At 35.7% G+C, this 24,347-nt stretch overlaps 1 protein-coding gene across 1 annotated transcript; it reads left to right on the top strand.

Moving 5' to 3' along the window:
- Window positions 1–24,338, top strand: LOC117342113 (zinc metalloproteinase nas-15-like). Its single transcript, XM_033904114.1, has 15 exons — window positions 1–155; window positions 3,850–3,952; window positions 8,886–8,994; window positions 9,821–9,903; window positions 10,843–10,963; window positions 11,331–11,400; window positions 12,135–12,338; window positions 12,785–12,920; window positions 13,579–13,701; window positions 14,822–14,956; window positions 15,445–15,594; window positions 16,018–16,323; window positions 16,628–16,792; window positions 20,142–20,270; window positions 21,504–24,338. Exons 1-15 carry the CDS (start codon window positions 123–125, stop codon window positions 21,695–21,697), a joined length of 2,061 nt encoding a protein of 686 aa, XP_033760005.1. The 5' UTR covers window positions 1–122; the 3' UTR covers window positions 21,698–24,338.
- The last annotated feature ends 9 nt before the right edge of the window (window positions 24,339–24,347 follow it).

Raw genomic sequence — 24,347 nt, 5'->3', positions numbered from 1 at the left:
GAAAACGGTCATGGTGAAATCAAACAGTACATATTAGTAGTCTCAGGTATAGCCTTCACTGTTTAATAGTAAGTTTACATAGCATCCCATTACCAGGCGGACGGGTGCACGGACTGCTCAACATGGGGACTTACACCTGGATAACAGCATTCACGGTATGTAACAAAACATTACTGTAACAGTAACATATTATCTGTAACAAAGCATTACTGTAACAGTAACATATTATCTGTAACAAAACATTACTGTAACAGTAACATATGATCTGTAACAAAACATCACTGTAACAGTAACATATTATCTGTAAACAAAACATCACTGTAACAGTAACATATTATCTGTAACAAAATATTACTGTAACAGTAACATATTATCTGTAACAAAACATTACTGTAACAGTAACATATTATCTGTAACAAAACATTACTGTAACAGTAACATATTATCTGTAACAAAATATTACTGTAACAGTAACATATTATCTGTAACAAAACATTACTGTAACAGTAACATATTATCTGTAACAAAACATTACTGTAACAGTAACATATTATCTGTAACAAAACATTACTATAACAGTAACATATTATCTGTAACAAAACATTACTGTAACAGTAACATATTATCTGTAACAAAACATTACTATAACAGTAACATATTATCTGTAACAAAACATTACTGTAACAGTAACATATTATCTGTAACAAAACATTATTGCAAAATCAATTTTATTATTTCCTGGTTTAATTTGTAGATTAAAACACGTCAACTTTATTAAAAAGTTTTTACATTTTTTGTGTGTGATTACACTTTCGTATTTCACTGCAAGTGTTAAATGTTTTGATACTGACAGAGCTTATCTTTATGCATACTTACCAACCAAATTGTTTCATAATTTTTAGTTTTCTTATAAAGCATTATATTACCCAATATACATTGTATTTCCAAACCATTCCATTGTCTCGAATGACATGGAGAAAACACCTTTGTCCATACAGAGAGTAATTAATATAAGCTTATAGCTTGTTTTCGATTCCTACTGAAAGAAGTTATGAATTTTGATATAGTGTGTAAGTGTAATTAGATAGAATATTGTTTAAACAAAGGGCCTTTCTGAAGGGGACGAATGTGGTTAGAAACCTCTATCGATATTAGCGCTAGTTTTTCACCGCAATCAAATGGTTTGTTATGTAACACGATGTTATATCAGTACACGTGCAAAATACTAAAATTCTATGACATCACATTGAAGCGTATATAAATATGAAAATGCAATTCAAGAAAGTTAATGCTTATTATGCTGTGAGCGACAATTATTGTACAGACATCAGAGACCATTAGAATGAATACCAAGATAAGAACGCCGTTGTGATGTTTTATAACAAAGCAGGCCGACTTTATACTCTATCGCCCTCACTCGGCGTTTATCTATCTAATGAAAATGTTAAGTAATAAAATAGCTTTTTTTGTCACGGAAGACAAACTGCACGTGCCAGGTAACAATTAATGTGTGAGGTGCATGCGCGTGCCTTTATTTGATTATGTGAAACCCGTTTTTATTAAATAATCAAATTTCACTATGCACATTTAATAGGACACGTAATTATGAAATTATTTGTTTTATTTTTGTTAAAAGACACCTTTTATCCGTGCCGAAATAGTATATACTAACTAGCACACAGGAGAAAGGTGAATAAAACAGCAAATATTTTCTGAAAATGAAAATTTATGTTCAAAATCATATAGACCCTGACTTATCGAATGTTTGTCAGTACCAACTTTTCATAGTAGTTAGCAACAGTCCATAGCTTCCTACTGCCTATAGTTACCGACTGTCTGTAGTTAGCAACTGTCCATAGCTTCCTACTGCCTATAGTTACCAACTGTCTGTAGTTAACTGTCCATAGCTTCCTACTGCCTATAGTTACCAACTGAATCTCGGCTAACTTATTTTTATCATTACCTAGCTTTGTCATGATACTTAAAATTCCTAAAAGAAGTGAGATTTAATTGTCTGTAAAATGACAAACATCGCTTCAAATATCTACTGGGACGGCGCCAATGATACTCCTATGGTAACTAATACTTATTTAAGATTCAGTTATATTTGAATCTACATAAGACAACAACATTGTAGGGAATACAGAGTGTATGTCATATACTAGTACGCAATATGATGTTTGCCTGATAAAAATACCACAGCAAAGCAATTATATATTTAATATTAAAGAGTTAAGTCCGTATCTACCAACTCTAAAAAGTTACCAATTAACAGACTTTTGACCAATTCTTTCTGTTGTTACCGAAAGTAAGTCCATACCTTAAACACGAATTACCAACTCAGTTTTTACCGGGAAAAGTCTTTTGATGTTTCTTTATCAAATATTGTGATATAATATAAGTATAGCTTGATAAAACATTTTGGTTAAGGATTGGCAATAGGCTCTTTTGAAAAATATTAGTTCAAAGTAAACCATTGATACTTCTGGTAGCTATATTATGTGTTGTGTAAGCTTTAACATTGAGTGATTAAGATATACTTTGAATGTATTTACTGGGATAACTGTGTTCATACATTGATAAGTTTAGTTTGTCGATCAAATGCTCTTCTTTCAATTCGACCTCCGGTTCAACATGGTTTATTTCCGATTTACCTTTTCTATCATTTATCTATACCCATCACAACTCGATAAAGTGACAAAACATTATAAAATGCCTCAAAACTCAAAAATGAGGACAGGTAAACGTGGTTTTGATCTTACAACCACACTGCAATGGTATACTAGCTGCGTATCATTAAAACTAATATACTCGATTACTGAAGTCCTGTGGTCATACCCAAATTCTTTTTCCCGTCCAAATCACGGATGTGTCAAGATTATCCAACTAAGAATACAGAAACAGGGACTACTAATTCCTGCGGTTGGAATCAGTGTTGTTATAAAAAATACACAAAAAAATAGACTGATAAAGCACGTTTTATCAAACATATGACGGTGTACGTTAGCAATGAACATCTCCAAGTTAATTATCTATGGCCGAGAAAAGCCAGTCATATCCACCGCGTAGTTTTCATGACTTGTCTTCTTATCGTATGACTCAGTTTCAATTTAAAATTCGTTAAAATGTAATTAGATGTTAAACCGCCTGTTCTAGGTCGAACACATATGTCATGCAATCTAATTCAAAGGAAATTAAGATAACAGTATGAAAGTAAGGACTTTACATAGACATACAAACAATGGGAAGTGTATTGGTGTCTTTAATAATAAAATGGCCCTTCGATTGTCTTTACTGTTAGAGTGACCATTGTATCACAAAACATCACATTATATATGTTCATTCTTTGAAGTCGGAATATAATTTTGGCACAAACTATCGTTTCAATAAAATACCACCACAACATTCTGCTTGTCATGAATATCATGTATATTTCGAACATACCTTTACTAGTAGTTTGTATTCCTGGAGAGGCCTTCTTAAATGACCTTACACAGGCAAAATGTCTTGATGTAAATTTGACCTGAATTTGACCTGAATTTGACCTGATTTATTTTTCGTGTCAAATTCAGATCAATTTCTTGACATGAATTGACTATTCTGCCCTTTAATGTCAATTTGACCTGAAAATATTGATATAAAATTAACGTGAATTCGACATGAATTGACATGAAGACACTTTGCCTGTGTAGTTGATAGGACGTTACCAAACCAAACTACCTAGAATCAACCAGGTTTTAAGTACATAGTTCAATACAATTACATAAACGAATTTAGAAGGACAATGGACGAACCTTAATTTGATTTTATCTACCATAAGTAAATCCTTCACGGTGTTATTCGTTACAGGTGTTGTGTGGGATCGTCAGTGTTTACGGACAGAGAGACCGGAAACCATTTACGGATATGACGATCGACCAGATCATATCAAAGACGATGGGTGATAATGAAAGTAAGTACTGTTACCATTCACGTTACAGGTCCCTTTATATTGTACCAAGTGTTACCAGCCAAGTATCCGGAAAAAAAATCAAAATAAATGAAATAATAATAACCCGTCAGACAGCTTAATGTGTGTGTTAACTGTTCTTGGTTTTAACGTCTTACTCATCGACTCTATCAACAAATAAGTTCTTGATTATTTGATGGTGGATACATGGTTTCTTCTTGACAATTATTTTTTTTTTTGGGGGGGGGGGGGGGGGGGGGGGCTGAGGGGCGTAGTATTTTCACTCTAAATTACTTTAAACCCTAATATTTGCCTGAATGAAGGTTAAGTTTTCTGAAACAATTCTTTGTTGATATAATAAAAGTGAGGATCATTTAAATGCTTCTAGCAACTTTTTTCTTTTCCGATTTTATTTCACACAATCAGCAATAAATCATGGCACTAATAGCATATGTTCGTAAAAATCCATATATTTTGTTCATATCTGAACGTTCCTGGCACGTGCTTTCTGGATAAATGGTAATATACCATATAACTAACCGATTTACACGAGTACTGCCAAGATGTAGGGTACTGTTGGGGGCCATGTGATCGGTCTGGTTGCTGTGGCGGTATGTTAATTAACCTATATGTATGGTATTATAGACATTGTAACCACACCTGGACAAAAAACACTACCGTTAAGATAGATATTTAAACCTTAAACATTTGAAAGACGAATAACGTTTACCAAATTTTATTTTTTCTTCTGATAATTACGAGGCTACAAAACATAAACACTCCCGTTTTCAACAACAGCAAAGTAATAAGAATTGGGTACAAATATAGAAATAAATATAAAAAAAAACCAAGATAACGCTTATGATAAACCCTTATAGATACAGTTGATACTGACCACTCCAGTAGATACTGACCACTCCAGTAGGTACTGACCACTCCAGTAGATACTGACCACTCTAGTAGATACTGACCACTCCAGTAGATACTGACCACTTCAGTAGATACTGACCACTCCAGTAGATACTGACCACTCCAGTAGGTACTGACCACTCCAGTAGATACTGACCACTCTAGTAGATACTGACCACTCCAGTAGATACTGGCCACTACATTAAATACTGACCAATCCAGTAGATACTGACCACTCATGTAGAACCTGATCTCTTTAGTAGATACTAACCACTGCAGTAGATACTGACCACTACATTAGATACTGACCACTCCATGAAATACTGACCACTCCAGTCGATATTGATCACTCTAGTAGGTACTGAACCACAATTAAATAAAATTTTCTTATTAGCATATTTTTCAACTAACACTTGCCATTTACCCCCTGATGTGAATAACCTACGTATCCAGGTAAGTTTCAAGGCTTCGATAAAAGACTTTCTTGGTAGCTTTTATCTCCTTTTTTGTTTTATCGACTCGACTTTACCATAAGAAATTAAAGATTTCTAAGTATAATATTTTAATAAAATTGTTATCAGGATTTGGTAAGGAGATAAATAGATGATTAAATTGGGATATTAATAAAGATTTAATTATTTGTATTCTTCCTATTGGTGTTAATACTCTTCTACTCCAATTCTTAATTATAGACTTAAGTTTCACTAATCTTTTATCATAATTTAATTTAGGGATTTGATGTAAATCTACATGAAATTCTATACCTAGTATCGTAAATTTTAGACTTCCCCATTGCAGGTTCCATTCTGGGTAATGAACATCATCAATGTACTTTTTACTGCCTATCCATATTACTTGTGTTTTGCTTTTATTTATTCTGATACCAGAATTGTTTTGCAAATGAATTTAGTTCTTTTATTGATTCTTTTAATGATTGTTTTGTTCCATCTAATATAAGAGAGGTGTCATCTGCGTATTTTGAGAGAAGTAGTCGACAGTTATATATGTTTATACCCCTAATAAGATTATTATTTCTAAGTCTAATTGCTAGTATTTCTGAACACAAAATAAAAATATAAGGAGCTATTGGATCACCTTGCCGACATCCCCTCTTAATTTCGAAAAAAGAAGACAGATTACCACCTTGATTAATTGCAGACAGAATTATTATGTAATGTTTTTATCCAGCTTCTAATATCTTTACCAAAATTAGAATATTTAAATACATTATCAATATACTCCCAGCTCACCGAATCAAACGCCTTTTCAAAATCCACAATCAAAAGCATCTCATCAATATCGTTATCCTCTGTATACTGCATTATATCGTAAATTTATCGAGTATTTCCCCCTAAAAATCTGCCTGAAATAAAACCTGTCAGGTAAAAGAAATTGCCTTGGTTATCACCTTTAGGTATACATGTAATAATTCCAGGTTTTTGTGTTATGGATAAGCTTCCATTTAAAAAAGATCTTAAAACAAACTTACCTAATTGTTTATTATTTTTCATATTTTTTAAAGAATGTGAGGATTCAGTATAAGTTATATTTCCCTCTAAAGATAAAGATTCTACATCATTTAATTTTGGAACATCACAACTCGATAAAAATTGATTTAAATCTACTTCTTCAATGTTACTATTACTTGCATACAATTGTTTATAAAATAATTTAACTTCATTTAAAATATCTTCATGTTTTCTTACGACATCACCATTTTCTTTTTCTATCATCGGGATAATTTTAGAGGTAAAATGTCTATTTTCAAGATTAAAACAATATTTTGTCGGCTTCTCACCCTCTTCCACCCAATTAACCTTTGACCTTATAATACTACCCCTCATTTTCCTATCCCTTTTTTTTTCATCTACTTGAGCCAAATTAACATTATCCATATTTTCTAAACTGTTAATAGATTCTATTGGAGTATTTTTTGAATGTTTTGTATTTCTTTCTTATATGATGCATATGAAATAGTTTTACCTCTTATTTCAAATAGTATAGTTTCTAAAAAAAGTTGGTCATTAATTTGAAACTGGATATCATCGTCTGATATATCATTAAGGAAATGTGGGTTATAAATCAATAGGGCATACTGCTTTTTAATTTCCAAAATTAGCGTATCTATAGTTTTGAGATAGTCCTCATCATGTAATAAAGAATTATTAAATTTCCAGAGGCCTCTTTCTCTCTTAAAGTCAGTAAATTTTAATGTAATAATAGGTATGGAATCATCAGATCTGTATCTGATGAGCGGTATAGCTCAAAGTAATAAATGAACTTGAACTTGATCTGTTTCAATACTAGATTTTTGTACATTACTTAACATATTTTCCGATGCAAGTACAAAATCTAAATGTGCCTGCTTAATAGGATTATTTATTCTCCATGTATATCTCTTATAATCTGGATGTTGTTCTCTAAAAATATCTACTAAACTGAATCAATTACTTTATCTCGTGCCTTAGGATTATTTATCTGTTTATCACTTCTGTCATTATCAAGGTCAGGGTTCATCACTAAATTAAAATCTCCACAAATAATACAAAAGTCATTACTATATTTATCACATCTATTACTTGCTGGTAAAAAATATTGTTTACATCTTACACCAAAAATATCTATATATTCAAGTGTAGAACGATTTAAAACAAGGAGAAGTTGATAGCACTATAAACGATATCACGACAGGAACCACGACATGAATCTGTATGTAGCTATGAGTTATGTGTGTTTACAATTAGAAGACATAATATTGTCAGCACTGTCAACTTACCTACTTTAACTTAGATTGAAGTTTCAGAATATTTTTCGCGCAACATTCTAAAAAACAATATAATAGTTCGTGTTACTTCAAATCCGTGAATCTATAGAATACACGGAAGGAAGAAAACGACTTTAGTTTAACATGGATAAATAAAGTTGAGGATTTTATTAGCTTAAGTTGACAAGGTTCTAAACAACGATAACCAGATGTTCTCCGCTGACACCTATCCCCAAATCAAATCCACATCTCCGAAATAGATATCGCATTTTCCTTTTGAACTTATATCAACTCATAAGTATCAAATTATCTATTTGTTCGCATGAAACAATAACCGCTGTTACACATAGTTAGTATATAGAGCGTGATAAGTGTGCCCGTGCGGTATGCACCATATGCACATGAACTATCCCTGTGCCACGTGAGCTAGACTTAGTCATGTTACAGTCCTGCATGGAAAGGAAAGTAAAGGAAAGGGACTCGTAATTGGTCTGATATTCACATTCTGTTGAAGGGTATCGCAGTACCTGTTTTCCGAACCCTCTGGCCCTCGTGTATGATGAAATATCCACCACATACTGTAATTTATTTTGATGCGAAATATTACATAAATTTAATTGGTGAAACATTTATGATGAATATCATCTGAAATGAATGTTGTTTCTCAAATACTTGTGAATTTTTAATATAATTTAATTAATTATGAACCTGGTTCAATCCAGTGCTGTCAATACATAAAGCAATGAAACTTAATGGCCAGTGTTATTGACATATTACCGGTAACCACTATAGCTAGTCTCACTAATGGCCAGTGTTATCGACATATTACCGGTAACCACTATAGCTAGTCTCACTAATGACCAGTGTTATTGACATATTACCGGTAACCACTATAGCTAGTCTCACTAATGACCAGTGTTATCGACATATTACCGGTAACCACTATGGCTAGTCTCACTAATGACCAGTGTTATTGACATATTACCGGTAACCACTATAGCTAGTCTCACTAATGACCAGTGTTATCGACATATTACCGGTAACCACTATAGCTAGTCTCACTAATGACCAGTGTTATTGACATATTACCGGTAACCACTATAGCTAGTCTCACTAATGACCAGTGTTATTGACATATTACCGGTAACCACTATAGCTAGTCTCACTAATGACCAGTGCTATCGACATATTACCGGTAACCACTATAGCTAGTCTCACTAATAGATATAGTATTTTAACCAATATTCTTGTTCCTCTCTCCAGTGATAGCCAATCTCGTACGGATACCCGACGGTAAAAGGTTAGCTGAACTGGACATGATGCTTACTCCAGAACAGTATGACGCCTTTTATCCAAATAACACAAAGAAAAGGTAAACAATGAATAGTATCTGTTTTATAGTTGTATCGGCTGGAATCTAGTTAATGTTTCCTTACTGTTAAAGATACTTCATCATCTACAATTTATACAGTGCCTCTCGCAAAAACATAATGATATTTTGATAAAATAATATAATGATATACTCATATAATGAAATGATAGTGTAATAGAATAATGATATACATGTAATATAATAATATAAAAAAAGATCGCTTGAAAGACCGGAATAGATGCAGAACGCAATAGAATTTATTTAGGATGTTCATAATTATGTGCCACTTTAAACATAAAAGATAAAATTTAAAGATTTTGGAGAATGGATGGCATTCCATATGAAAAATGAACTGGTATGTGTACCCTGCCAAGCCGCGTGTTATCTTGCGGCATGCCTTTACTTCATTATGAAACTGTTCAGTCAGCAGGAAAGAACGGTCAAGATAAACGCTCATTAATTGTTTGATAATTGTAAAAAAAAAAATAACGTTAATACCAGTATTTACTATTAAGTTCTTGTTCAACCTCTTCATGAGCATCTTAGTATCAATATATCATCTAGGGGAGACAATACCTACACTCTCAAAGACAAACTGTGAGCAGAATACTTCTGTTGGTATTTTGAAACTGTTGAAAACAATAATATTGTAATTCTGGAAATCTAAAGCAACGTTTTTCAGAACTACAGACCAGAAATAGCAAAACTATAGTCACAAACAAAACCCATTTTATTCTGTAGTAGGAGAAATAGCATTTAAGATGGCACGATTTTCAATTTAAATACTGTATTTATAACTAAATCATGATTGACTCTTCGGTTTCAGGAAGAAGAGGAAAGCTGTGAGCAACACTGTCTACCGTTGGCCCAGAGGCGTGATGGTGTATACAATCAAAGACGGAGTATTCAGTTAGTAACGATCATACTCATTTTTGATATCAGTTATCCCGCTATTGTTTTGTTATAAGTATATATAAGTATATAACGTATAGTATGTCTGTTACAGATTGATTTGGAACCGGTCTGATAAATGACATAGCGCATGGCGAATATTTAACTTCTTAATTGTTTTATGTAATAATCTATTAGACATGGACATTTCGGTCACTAAATCTGATACTGACATAGCGCATGGCCAAAAGTACTCTTCCAGTGTTTTATGTAATAAAGTATTAGACATGGACATTTCGGTCACTAAATCTGATAGATGACATGGCATGGTCAATAATAATCTTCCAGTGTTTTATGTAATAAAGTATTAGACATGGACATTTCGGTCACTAAATCTGATGGATGACGCCTTTTTGCTGTTATTTACTGATGAACATATGACACTGACGTAGCTGGGTAACTGGTACATACATTAACAGTTTTGAGGGACTGATTCATTGGACATCTCGACATGACATAACAAATACAATGCATTCATGCGTGTTGGCCTCTCTTGCAAAAATGTTATGGGATATGTACCTATGTACACAGTACTACGCCAGATACTTACGATTTACTCCTTTTTGTGACAATAGGCCAATATTTCACCTACTCCTTTCTGTGACAATAGGCCAATATTTCACCTACTCCTTTCTGTGACAATAGGTCAAAATTTCACCTACTCCTTTCTATGACAATAAGCCAATATTTCACCTACGCCTAGCGAATTCATTCTTATAAACATTTACTCGAACCCGGTAAAAAAAACCCGGTAAACAGTTCCTTTGGTCTGACAGAGTTCGCAAAAATGTAATGAAATGGGACATCAATGACGACTTAATACTCCACTGATCTGTATACAGCTTGATTGGTTTAGAATTGTTTTAACAACTATCCTATGATCGACATGTTTTGTAGGTAATGAAGACAAATACATGATCAAGGTAGCAATGAGAGAATGGGAAAAGTACACGTGCGTCCGCTTCCAGGAAAAACGACCATCAGATGAAAACTACGTTTTGTTTAATGACGGATTTGGGTAAGTTACCTCGTAAATGGCAATTGTGGCGTGTTTAGGTCTATTTATAATACATTAATATATAATATGTTTTAAAATGAACTTAATTCCTCATAATAATATGTAAAGACATAATCACTCTTCAATGAAAAGTGTAAAAATAAATGTCGATGACCGGTTTAAATTTGGAACATTTTAAAACCCTCAGTTTAATTCATTTTCGGCCCTACTCTACCAAACCATCAGTTTAATTTATTTTCGGTCCTTCATTGTCAGTTTGTGTTGAAAGTTGATTATACCTTGTGTGTCTTTTGTAAAACCTTCTATATCTTAAATCCACGACTTTTTATTAAAATAGTATCTTTACACAATACACATTCCCTTTCAGATGTAATTCACAGTTGGGGATGACTGGAAGGGAGCAGCTTCTGAATCTGGATGCCAACGGATGTAGATGGGTAAGTAAACAATACTTTATTTATTGATTTTCGTCGTCGTCGTCGTCTATTTAACGTGATGACCAGTGTAAGGATTTGTATTACCAAACCTCGTTGTTAATTTAATTGGAATAATGAAAAGATTACAAAACGATTACAATACTGGTTGGTCATCAAAACGTGTTGGTAGTGGTGTTAGTGAGTATGTCATTGTTCGAGGGGTTCATTTTCGCTGTTCTCTGGGAGAGATTCGAGAAAATTATTTGTAAAAAGAAAACAAATATGGCCAGTTTAATAAATTCCACGAAAATAACATCTTTTCAACTTTAAAGTTAGGTAAAGTCACACAAAGTTAACAATACCGTTAAAAGAGTAGGCAGATTTCCCTTAACGACCTCACCCTGCTAGTAGCAACCAACCATCGTTCTATATAGGAATTTGGCTGAAGTAGAAAATACCAAATGATTTGTTGAAAGGGTAAGAAAAGATGTACATCAGCAGAGCATAACTTTTCTAGAGAAAAAAACATTTTACAGGTTGTTTAATTGTTTATTCACGTGAAGTGATACAAAATGGCGGCTGTGTTTTGGCAGTAAAATCCTTCAAACATTTACAATGTTGGCAAACACGCCAAACGAGCGAAGGTAGGCAGTATACCTGGATCTTATATTTCTATTTAATCCGTAGTAAGGTCAAGTTATTGTACCTTAACAATAGAACCTATGGAATACAATCGTTACTGTTTACGTCTACAGAAAGGGCTATACCTACACGAGATAGGCCACGCCTTAGGTCTCATCCACGAGCATCAACGACCCATTAGAGACAGGTTCATCAGCATCATCTCCCAGAACGTGGAACCTTCGATGTTACAGTGGTTTAATAAGTATCCTCAGAGACAGGTTAACCCATACAACGTCGATTACGAATACTCCTCAGTCATGCACTACGGAATCACGGTAAGAAACACTTTAGATTCCATTAATTTGATAACATTAATTTACTTTGAACTTAAGAGACGCATGAAGTACAAACATATATGAGGGAATTATTGAATAAACTCCTATTTAACATATAGTGTCATTTAGAGCAAGACGATAGTGTGCCAACATTCCAAAGGAAAATATACTAAAGATTTCACTGATACATATCCTTCTTATGTTAATGCTTAAGCCCATTTATTTATGTATGTATTTGGTTATCTTTGGTTTCTTGTTTCTGAAAACTGGACATATAATGTTCACTTGAATATCGCAGACGCCTATGATTTTAAAGTATTAGTTTCCTTGTGAAGTACTAGACGTAAGTGTTCAAATCACCGGCCCTACAGGGATTTGTCCTATCGGGAATGTTTGCTGTATTTATTTGACAAAATATTGATGCGTAATTGCAATTGCCAATGTAGGCCTTTTCCAGAGACGGCAAATCCCAAACTATCAGGGCTCTACAGGCAGGCAGAGAGGAGGAAATTGGACGTGTATACCTGAAAGAACTGTCGTTTACCGATGTAGAGGTGGTCAACAATATGTATAACTGCAATGGTGAGTTGTGACGTCAGCAACATGTATAACTGTAATGGTGAGTTGTGACGTCAGCAATATGTATAACTGTAATGGTTAGTTGTGACGTTAGCAATATGTATAACTGTAATGGTTAGTTGTGACGTCAGCAATATGTATAATTGTAGTGGTAAGTTGTGACGTCAGCAACATGTATAACTGTAATGGTTAGTTGTGACGTCAGCAATATGTATAACTGTAATAGTAAGTTGTGACGTCAGCAACAGGTATAATTGTAGTGGTAAGTTGTGACGTCAGCAACATGTTTAACTGTAATGGTGAGTTGTGACGTCAGCAACATGTTTACATGTAATGTTGAGTCAAGATTTCACTAACATGTATAATGTAGCAGTACGATTGTTTTCAAATGTGATTTCAATAAATTTAATGTTTGTTTTCATATGTTTGTGATGTACTTTTCTTTGATGTCCATGCATTTCTCTCGGTCGTCGTAACATTAACTGTATACACCATAGGTAGTGTTAGAGAGAATAATGCAATTATTTATAGCTGAAATTTATGAAAGACAGCAAGACGTGATATGTGTTCGCCTTGATATTCAAAACATAACTTGCCTGTATACCATCGAAATGAAACATTACCGAAAGCTTTGCTACATAACTGTCGTCTTTATTTTCAGATCACTGTGACAAAGAAAGTAAAATCTGCATCAATGGAGGGTTTTTGGACCAGACCTGTCAATGTCTCTGTCCAGACGGTACCTACAATTGTGAGCAGGGCAATAACCAACCTGCAGATCCGTGTAAGTATATCATATCTGTCATATAAAGATATAGGGCGAGTTCAACTGGCAAATCAACACCAATAAACACTGCATCAGTTATAATATAGCAAAAGAATTTAGGTAACAACATTTGATCCTAAATTCACTGAAGAATGATAGGGGAACAAAGCAACTATATCATGTCTCTATAATTGCTTACGAGGCCCCTAACATTACTGACGAGTCCTAGAAGGCCAAACAGGTATATGGTGTCCCAAACATCACTGACGAGTCCTAGAAGGCCAAACAGCTATATGGTGTCCCGAAAATCACTGACGAGTCCTAGAAGGCCAAACAGCTATATGGTGTCCCAAACATTACTGACGAGTCCTAGAAGGCCAAACAGCTATATGATGTCCCAAACATCAATGACGAGTCCTAGAAGGCCAAACAGGTATATGGTGTCCCGAACATCACTGACGAGTCCTAGAAGGCCAAACAGCTATATGGTGTCCCTATCATCACTGACGAGACCTAGAAGGCCAAACAGCTATATGGTGTCCCAAACATCACTGACGAGACCTAGAAGGTCAAACAGCTATATGGTGTCCCTAACATCACTGACGAGTCCTAGAAGGCCAAACAGCTGTATGGTGTCCCTAACATCACTGACGAGTCCTAGAAGGGCCAAACAGCTGTACGGTGTCCCTAACATCACTGACGAGTCCTAGAAGGCCAAACAGCTGTACGGTGTCCCTAACATCACTGACGAGTCCTAGAAGGACGAAACAGCTGCATGATATCCCTACCATCACTGACGAGTTCTAGAAGGACGAAACAGCTGTATGTTGTTCCTAACATCACTGACGAGACCTAGAAGGACTAAACATATGTATGATCCCCCTACCAAACAGTTGCCTGATGCCCCTACCATCACTGACGAGTCTTAGAAGGACGAAACAGATGTATGATGTCCCTACCATCACAATGTGTGATGTCCCTTTCATCACCGAAGAGTTCTATACGCTATATTGTGCAGTTATGTTAATTGTTGACAGGCGTTTTTAACGTGTTTCTTGTATATTACTAGTCTTTAACTGACATTAAAATGTCAATAACATCAATTACCTTCTATATTAACGACACCTCTCTCTTGTAGCCTGTGTCAACACTGAGAGTGACTGGCAGTGTAACATATGGGCGACACAAGCAGAGTGTGCCAATAATCCAGGATTCATGCACGACAGATGTCGCAAGGCGTGTGGCCTCTGTGGAACACCAACGTCTGTAGGTGGTACGTATAACCGGTCGCATTGACTCCGTTCCGTTATGTAACGCGCTGACGGGCTCAACTTCGACGTGTTACAGACTGTAAATATGACTGTATGAACGCGATGACAGGCTCCACCTTCATTGCTACAGTTTGACAATGTTTAACTCGATGGCGGGCTCCACTTCGATATGACACAGACTGTAAATTGAAGCGACACAACTGTAGAGCGTTCGGATTGTATTACGTTACAGCATAAAATATGTATCTCTTAACATTTTGGTAGTTAAATAGTTAAACAGCTGTGAATGTCATGTGATTGATTTTGTAATGGTCGATCGACACCCAATTAGAGTCAAAACGGTTTTTCTTCATCATTTGTGTTAACAGAAAGTAACAGTCCGTCTCATAAGTTTCGTGACAACTACACGTGTCTAGTTCTAGTTGTTGGTAGGTAAATATCCGAAACTTCGAAACAATATCTGTTTTATGATTAATATCTCCTGTTTAAGGTAATGGTGCTGAATGCCTCGATCTTTTTGACGAAGACGCCTGCCGGAAGTGGAAGGAGAACGGTGATTGTATCGTCAACGAGGACTGGATGAGACGAAGCTGCAACTCCACGTGCGGACTGTGTGACTCAAATTTAAGCCCACCCGGAAGTACGTCACAAGGAGTATTGTCGTCCTAGAATAAATTGTCAGATTTTTCAGGAGAGTTCTAACCCAAATTAACTATAATTATGTTTTTTAAAAATGTCATTGTACTGCATTCTATATTACAATAAATAGTTCTGACAGCTAGAGTCTAGTACATACAATTTACCGTGGGATATCATTAGATATGTGTACAAACTGACATTTTATTATATTCAATATCTTCCATACTTTAAATTGTACAAAAACATAAGAATATGCCTTCCCCGATATACGTGTCGACTACATGAAGTGTACACATTTAGGTAAGATCCTTGTCATTCCATCGGGAATAAGATGCTCAACTGACAAGTTGATGAAATTACACTTGATAACAGCATTTCTTTTCTATAATCGAACATTTTTGTTTACGTGTACTTGTAATTTTAGCGGACTGTGAAAACAGCCACAGCAGTGACAGTCAGTGTGAGGAATGGGCTCGTAAAGGGGAGTGTCAGATTAATCCTGCCTGGATGCCAGACAACTGTCAGAAAGCATGCCGTACGTGTCCTCTCCGACGAGGGACCACCCGACGACCACGAGTGACCACAACACGACCACGAGTGACCACACGTCGACCACAAGTGACCACACCACGACCACGAGTGACCACACGTCGACCACGAGTGACCACACGCCGACCAATTAGAACCACCACTCCCTATACCACACCCACTACAAGCGCTACACCAAGTGGTAACCGTATTTTCTGTTAATGTAGATGAATATTATCGTGTATGAACAAATGTTATTATATTTTGGTATAAATTGAATCGGGTACAAAAATAAACATAAAATATTTATTTGTCTAATTTCCTTCGTTGATTAACATTTTGAAAAATGTTTTAGATTTTATCTGGAGGATTACATTTTCTGGTGAAGATCCATAACATACATTTAATATGTTTTATTCAATACTTGAAAGTTATGTTCTTTAACGTTCGCCAGGCCGACTTATCTTTATAAGGAAATATATGTATATCTTCCTGTTTTCCAATAGCTGACTGTGAGAACCGCTGGCCAGACCGGCTGTGTATTCCCTGGTCAGAAAACCGTCACTGTCAAATCAACCCTACATTTATGGAGGTCAATTGTATGCTGTCGTGTAACAAATGTCCAATGACAACAAATACAGGGAATACTCCCGAAAAAGAACCTACAAATAGTAAGTCACCATTGAGTAACATTTCGTACGCACTCTTGTTTTCAGATAATCAAGTTTTTCACATAGGTCAGTTCTAAACCCCTTAGATTCGCACCGTCTACGAATAGTGTAGCCGACCTGACTTGTATACTTTTTGCCACCTAAGTGTAAATAGATTATCATTTAGACGAAATAATCATTACAATTTTTGGATAACATTCAGCTTATACCACACGTGGGAGAATCGTTTTGGTTGGCTAACACTTAAAGGCCGCTTCACAAGTCCCACAAATGATTATATATACGAGTTTTCTCATTTTTTGAAACGAATACACTTGCTTATTATTTATTATGATTTGTAATAAATTGTAACACTTCCATATATTTCCGAAATTGTCAGTTTTGCATATTAATTAGCACCATTGCACTTTAGGTCATATCCTTACACCCCACTTGATACTATGAATAGAACTCACTTTGACACAAAACAGAGACAAGTCCTTTCATCCTCAGATTAGCTTTTCTATTGTGGTAGAGACAGGTCACACAAACTCGTGGTTGTTGTTTGTTGTTTTCCTTTAAATCTCGTTACTTATTTTTCGTATTAAGTTACAACAAAAACAACAAAAGTATCACGATTAAAAGAAATACCATATACAACACCTCATTATATGTTATACAACAACCACTCTTTACATGTAACCTCTATATACAACAACCACTCATTACATGTGACCTCTATATACAACAACCACCCGTTACATGTGACCTCTATATACAACAACCACTCGTTACATGTGACCTCTATATACAACAACTACCCGTTACATGTGACCTCTATATACAACAACCACCCGTTACATGTAACCTCTATATACAACAACCACTCGTTACATGTGACCTCTATATACAACAACCACTCGTTACATGTGACCTCTATATACAACAACCACTCGTTACATGTGACCTCTATATACAAAAACCACTCGTCACATGTGACCTCTATATACAACAACCACCCGTTGTGTAACCTCTATATACAAAAACCACTCGTCACATGTGACCTCTATATACAAAAACCACTCGTTACATGTGACCTCTATATACAACAACCACTCATTATATGTGACCTCTATATACAACAACCACCCGTTGTGTAACCTCTATATACAACAACCACTCGTTGTGTAACCTCTATATACAACAACCACTCGTTACATGTCACCTCTATATACAACAACCACTCGTTACATGTGACCTCTATATACAACAACCACTCGTTACATGTGACCTCTATATACAACAACCACCCGTTGTGTAACCTCTATATACAACAACCACTCTTTACATGTAACCTCTATATACAACAACCACTCTTTACATGTGACCTCTATATACAACAACCACTCGTTGTGTAACCTCTATATACAACAACCACTCATTGTGTAACCTCTATATACAACAACCACTCGTTACATGTGACCTCTATATACAACAACCACTCGTTGTGTAACCTCTATATACAACAACCACTCATTGTGTAACCTCTATATACAACAACCACTCGTTACATGTGACCTCTATATACAACAACCAACCGTTACATGTGACCTCTATATACAACAACCACCCGTTACATGTGACCTCTATATACAACAACCACTCGTTACATGTGACCTCTATATACAACAACCACTCGTTACATGTAACCTCTATATACAACAACCACTCGTTACATGTGACCTCTATATACAACAACCACTCGTTACATGTGACCTCTATATACAACAACCACTCGTTACATGTGACCTCTATATACAACAACCACTCGTTACATGTGACCTCTATATACAACAACCACTCATTATATGTTATACAACAACCACTCATTATATGTTATACAACAACCACTCGTTACATGTGACCTCTATATACAACAACCACCCGTTACATGTGACCTCTATATACAACAACCACTCATTGTGTAACCTCTATATACAACAACCACTCATTGTGTAACCTCTATATACAACAACCACTCGTTACATGTGACCTCTATATACAACAACCACTCATTGTGTAACCTCTATATACAACAACCACTCATTGTGTAACCTCTATATACAACAACCACTCGTTGTGTAACCTCTATATACAACAACCACTCATTGTGTAACCTCTATATACAACAACCACTCGTTGTGTAACCTCTATATACAACAACCACTCGTTACATGTCACCTCTATATACAACAACCAACCGTTACATGTGACCTCTATATACAACAACCACCCGTTACATGTGACCTCTATATACAACAACCACTCGTTACATGTGACCTCTATATACAACAACCACCCGTTACATGTGACCTCTATATACAACAACCACCCGTTACATGTGACCTCTATATACAACAACCACCCGTTACATGTGACCTCTATATACAACAACCACTCGTTACATGTGACCTAGCTATATATACAACAACCACTCATTACATGTGACCTCTATATATTCAACAACCACTCGTTACATGTGACCTCTATATACAACAACCACTCGTTACATGTGACCTCTATATACAACAACCACTCGTTACATGTGACCTCTATATACAACAACCACTCATTACATGTGACCTAGCTATATATACAACAACCACTCATTACATGTGACCTCTATATACAACAACCACTCGTTCACATGTGACCTCTATATACAACAACCACTCATTACATGTGACCTCTATATACAACAACCACTCGTTACATGTGACCTCTATATACAACAACCACTCGTTACATGTGACCTCTATATACAACAACCACTCGTTACATGTGACCTCTATATATTCAACAACCACTCATTACATGTAACCTCTATATACAACAACCACTCGTTACATGTAACCTCTATCTAGGAATTAGAATAAACACCAGAAGAAAACCAACGTAAAAAACGAGCCCAGTCAATAATCTTGAGGTACACTCTGACCCCAATATGATTACATTATATGGCCTTCGATGTTAGATGGGATTTGTAACCAAACATCAACCAGTTGGAACCATTTACCCATAGGGCATGATTTCCCAACTCACGGTCAGTGATATACGTATTCTAGACACACACACATATATATATATATAGACCGGAGATTGGTGCAAATGATATACGTATTTTAGTACCATAAAATACACACACACACACACACACACACACACACACACACACATATATATATATATATATATATATGGACCAGAGATTGGTGCCAAGTACCGGTGAATTTATCATCAATTATTTACCTTAAAATGAGCATTTCCTTGTAATCGGGTGTTTGGTATTAAGACGTGTGTTCTCTGTTAGATCCCGAGTGTATCAATGACCCTGGCTGGAGCATTCACTGTGACAACTGGGCGAAACACGACCACTGTAACATCAACCCGGGCTGGATGAAAACTTTCTGTATGAAGTCTTGTCGATCGTGTGCGTCACGTAAGTATTTTTCAATCCAAGCTCGATGTTGGTTTGTTTGAGTTTACAGACCAATGGAAATATCGACAGAAAACAATAAAGTGGAAATAAGGTCCTTTTGACGTTTGAAGTGAATGTCATTGACCAACGTGAAAGTCATTGATCAAAGTGAATGTCCTTGATCAAAGTGAATGTTCGTGATCAAAGTGAATGTTCGTGATCAAAGTGAATGTTCGTGATCAAAGTGAATGTTCGTGATCAAAGTGAATGTCCTTGATCAAAGTGAATGTTCGTGATCAAAGTGAATGTCCTTGGTATGTCGTCAATGTGAATGTCCTTGGTCTGCCGTCAATGTGAATATCCTCCATTGGGAATATATTGACGGGGACAAGTTTAATTTGCAAGACAGCTTTATAGTTGATGGTAAAGTATTTCCAGAGAGCTATACCTCTGATACGAGTTACCGTAGTTCTCGAGTTAGCTGTATTTTCTCAAGATAGCTGTATGTTCTCAAGAAAGCTGTATGTTCACAAGATAGCTGTATGTTCTCAAGATAGCTGTATGTTCTCAAGAAAGCTGTATGTTCTCAAGATAGCTGTATGTTCTCAAGATAGCTGTATGTTCTCAAGAAAGCTGTATGTTCTCAAGATAGCTGTATGTTCTCAAGATAGCTGTATGTTCTCAAGAAAGCTGTATGTTCTCAAGATAGCTGTATGTTCTCAAGATAGCTGTATGTTCTCAAGATAGCTGTATGTTCTCGAGCTAGTTGTATGTTCTCAAGATGGCTGTATGTTAAGACAGGGGAGACTCTTCAGGCATCTGTATAATGAAATTGGGTAGTTCTCAAGATAGCCGTTTATTTATACGGGGAGGTGTCTAAAGATAGTTGTATATTTGGATAGGGCTTATCCCATAATGGCTGTTTATGTATAGATGGGGCTTTGTCTCAAAGTTACTGTACATGTATAGATGGGGCTTTGTCTCAAAGTTACTGTACATGTATAGATGGTGGGGCTTTGTCTCAAAGTTACTGTACATGTATAGATGGTGGGGCTTTGTCTCAAAGTTACTGTATATGTATAGATGGGGCTTTGTCTCAAAGTTACTGTATATGTATAGATGGGGCTTTGTCTCAAAGTTACTGTTTATGTATAGATGGGCCTAAAGGAAGATGTATTATCTATATGCCATTTATTATGAGGTGGATTTGGCTTTCTCGAGAAGAAACACTTAATTTATTCCATTTCTTTTCAGAATTACGTAGGCTTGCCAAACGACAGGCTATGGCAGAGGGAGTCATTTACGAAGACGGTTCCATTAAAAACGGGACAAATCCATTTTCTGACGAGTCTCCAGCAGACACAGGCGGAGAATCACGAGCGACTTCTAAAAGATCCGCATTTGGCCTTCTCCTCGTGACCGTGGTCTGCGTACTCCTCGGTCACTAGTTCATCAACTGTGATATCCTGCTATAATAAACTCATCTTTGAAGTTATTGTATAGTTTTCCGTTTGGTGTTGTATTTTTTTTCTTGTCCATTCTTAGTGACCCTGTTATCTAAGTTTCGGTGCTTCTCAAACAGTGCCTCTGCTGTCTTATTTTCAGTGCTTCGCAAACATTACTCTGTGCAGCGTTGGTGCTTCTCAAACAGTGACCCTGCTTATCTTAGTGTCGGTGCTTCTCAAACTTTCTCAAACAGTGACCCTGCTATCTTAGTGTCGGTGCTTCTCAAACTTTCTCAAACAGTGACCCTGCTATCTTAGTGTCAGTGCTTCTCAAACTTTCTCAAACAGTGACCCTGCTATCTTAGTGTCGGTGCTTCTCAAACTTTCTCAAACAGTGACCCTGCTATCTTAGCGTTGATGCTTCTCACCCAGTACTCTGCTATCTAAGTGTCGGTGCTTCTCAAACAATTCTCTGCTATCGCAGTGTTGGTGTCTCTCTCGTATCTAAGTGTTGATGCTTCTCAAACAGTGCCTCTGCTTGCTTTTCACACAATGCCTCTTCTATGTAAGTATATCGGTGCTTCTCAAACAGTTACTCTTCTTTATCAATTATATGCCCGACTACTTTAATAAAACGCATGCTAGCATACTACCTGTAATGATTGGAAGCATACATTCATGTCATATTTATTTTCTTGCTGTCAACTTTGACTGTGATATTGTTGGGTTTTTTTCGTTGTCATTATACAATGGATCTTACCAAACCCGCCAGATGAAACTGTATATTTTACAAGACATGTGAATATCGGGTTGTATACATATAATCCATTTCGTACCATGTTACCTGCAGATTTCTTATGGGATTTTTTTTGGTATAAATTAATGTACATTGCGTACTTGTTGTGTACAAATACTGCCACGAAGAATACTCTCTATGCAGCATTAGGTAGCTGGTATGATTTTAAATCTGTGTATTTCAGTGTCTGTGTACTCCCTCATGAAAATACTGAAAGTCTATTTGTTTTGTACAGGGAAACTATTTATCAATATCACACTGTATTTTACGTTTATTGGAACTGCCAATAAGAATATTATTTCTGTTTTGTTGATAAAAATGTCTCCACGATTAGTGGAATATGTATACAGTAGGGAATGTATATAACGATTCAGTGTGATCTATTTTACCGGTGATGCACTTTTGTCATAAATGATATAATTGTATAGATTCAATTCTGGTATTTTATAATTCATAATCGATTTTTGTATTCCCTAATGTTTAAAGTTGTTTAAAAATAATACCATATTTACATGAATTTCCAAGTCAACAATCAATTTCATCTTTACTGTCCTATTTTTCATATCATATATTAAGTTTGATCAGTGGTACATCAATTTTCGGGGTTTTGGCATTATGTAAATTAAAAGTTCAAAGAAGGCAACACGAAAAACAGCAGCAGAGATTGACTAACCATGATAGAACATTTCACTCATAACATAGAGAACATTGGTTTTGTCCCATACGTTAATATCACTTCATATAACATCTGACTCAGAACACTGGGGGTATATAGGCTTTGTATAGGTGTACAGTAAGCTACTTTATCATTTACTCCATGCCTTTCATTCTGAAGTATTTTAAAATCGATTTTGAATAATTCAACTGAAAGAGAGTACTTCCAACAATGATTATAATCTGGTTTCCTATCATAATGTCATTTCATTATTATAGTGTTGTAAGCATGGTGTTTTATTTACTGCACTAGAACTTCCATTCCGCGTAGAGCCGGAAATACGGTTGACATCTTCATCCACACTTTTTTATGCTCTCTTCTTTTGCTAGGAGTAAGATAGAGTTCCTTTGAAATACAGGCTCCATACCTAGTCCATACTTAACGTCATGACCTTGGGGACATGTATACAGAAATATTGACCTTGGGGACGGGATTTTCAGTTCTCTATGTACCGTCCACAGAAGCCTCAATATCCCCAGCAGTGTATACTGTATCATGGGGTCCTGAAGTTAACAGTGACTTTTTGTTTAATCCATGTTTCGTTAAAGTTCCAATGAAACCCCTTAATTGTTGACATATCATGTCTGTGGTGGAATTTAACAAAGGAAACCTGCCTCATCCAGAGATAACGTAATACTGAAGGCTCATATAAAGATAATACAAGAGAAATCACATTAGGGCAACTAGTTTTAAGTTATGTCGTCATTTTTTCCACTACTGATTTGATCACAACTCGGTGAAAATGTCAGAAAAAGGGCTATACTTGAAATATTGATGTCATGTAAAGGAGAAAAGATGTTGTTTCTATGCGATTTTGATATAATGCAATGCATATCTTTAACAATAACAAGGCATCCAGTTGACCCTTGATTTTCTGTAATTTCAGAAGTCAAATCACTATTTCTCTGAAATTTGAACGCTCAAGACATGTCAAATAGACACATGTCCCTCCATCTCAAGAGTCCAAAAAAATGTTAAAACATACTCCCAAGGGTCTACTGGATTCCTCGAATAAATTATTACAATTTTATCTGTGTATTTGCGTTTCCCCTGATATTTAATATTGCCTGTCATGAAAGTATGAAATGTAAGAAATATTTGTATATTTTTGTAAATAAAATATTTATACAAAAAGACAGTTG

The sequence above is a fragment of the Pecten maximus genome, chromosome 14 (genome assembly GCF_902652985.1).
Source record: "Pecten maximus chromosome 14, xPecMax1.1, whole genome shotgun sequence".
Lineage (NCBI taxonomy): Eukaryota > Metazoa > Mollusca > Bivalvia > Pectinida > Pectinidae > Pecten > Pecten maximus.
This window is presented reverse-complemented; position numbering and strand designations above follow the sequence as displayed.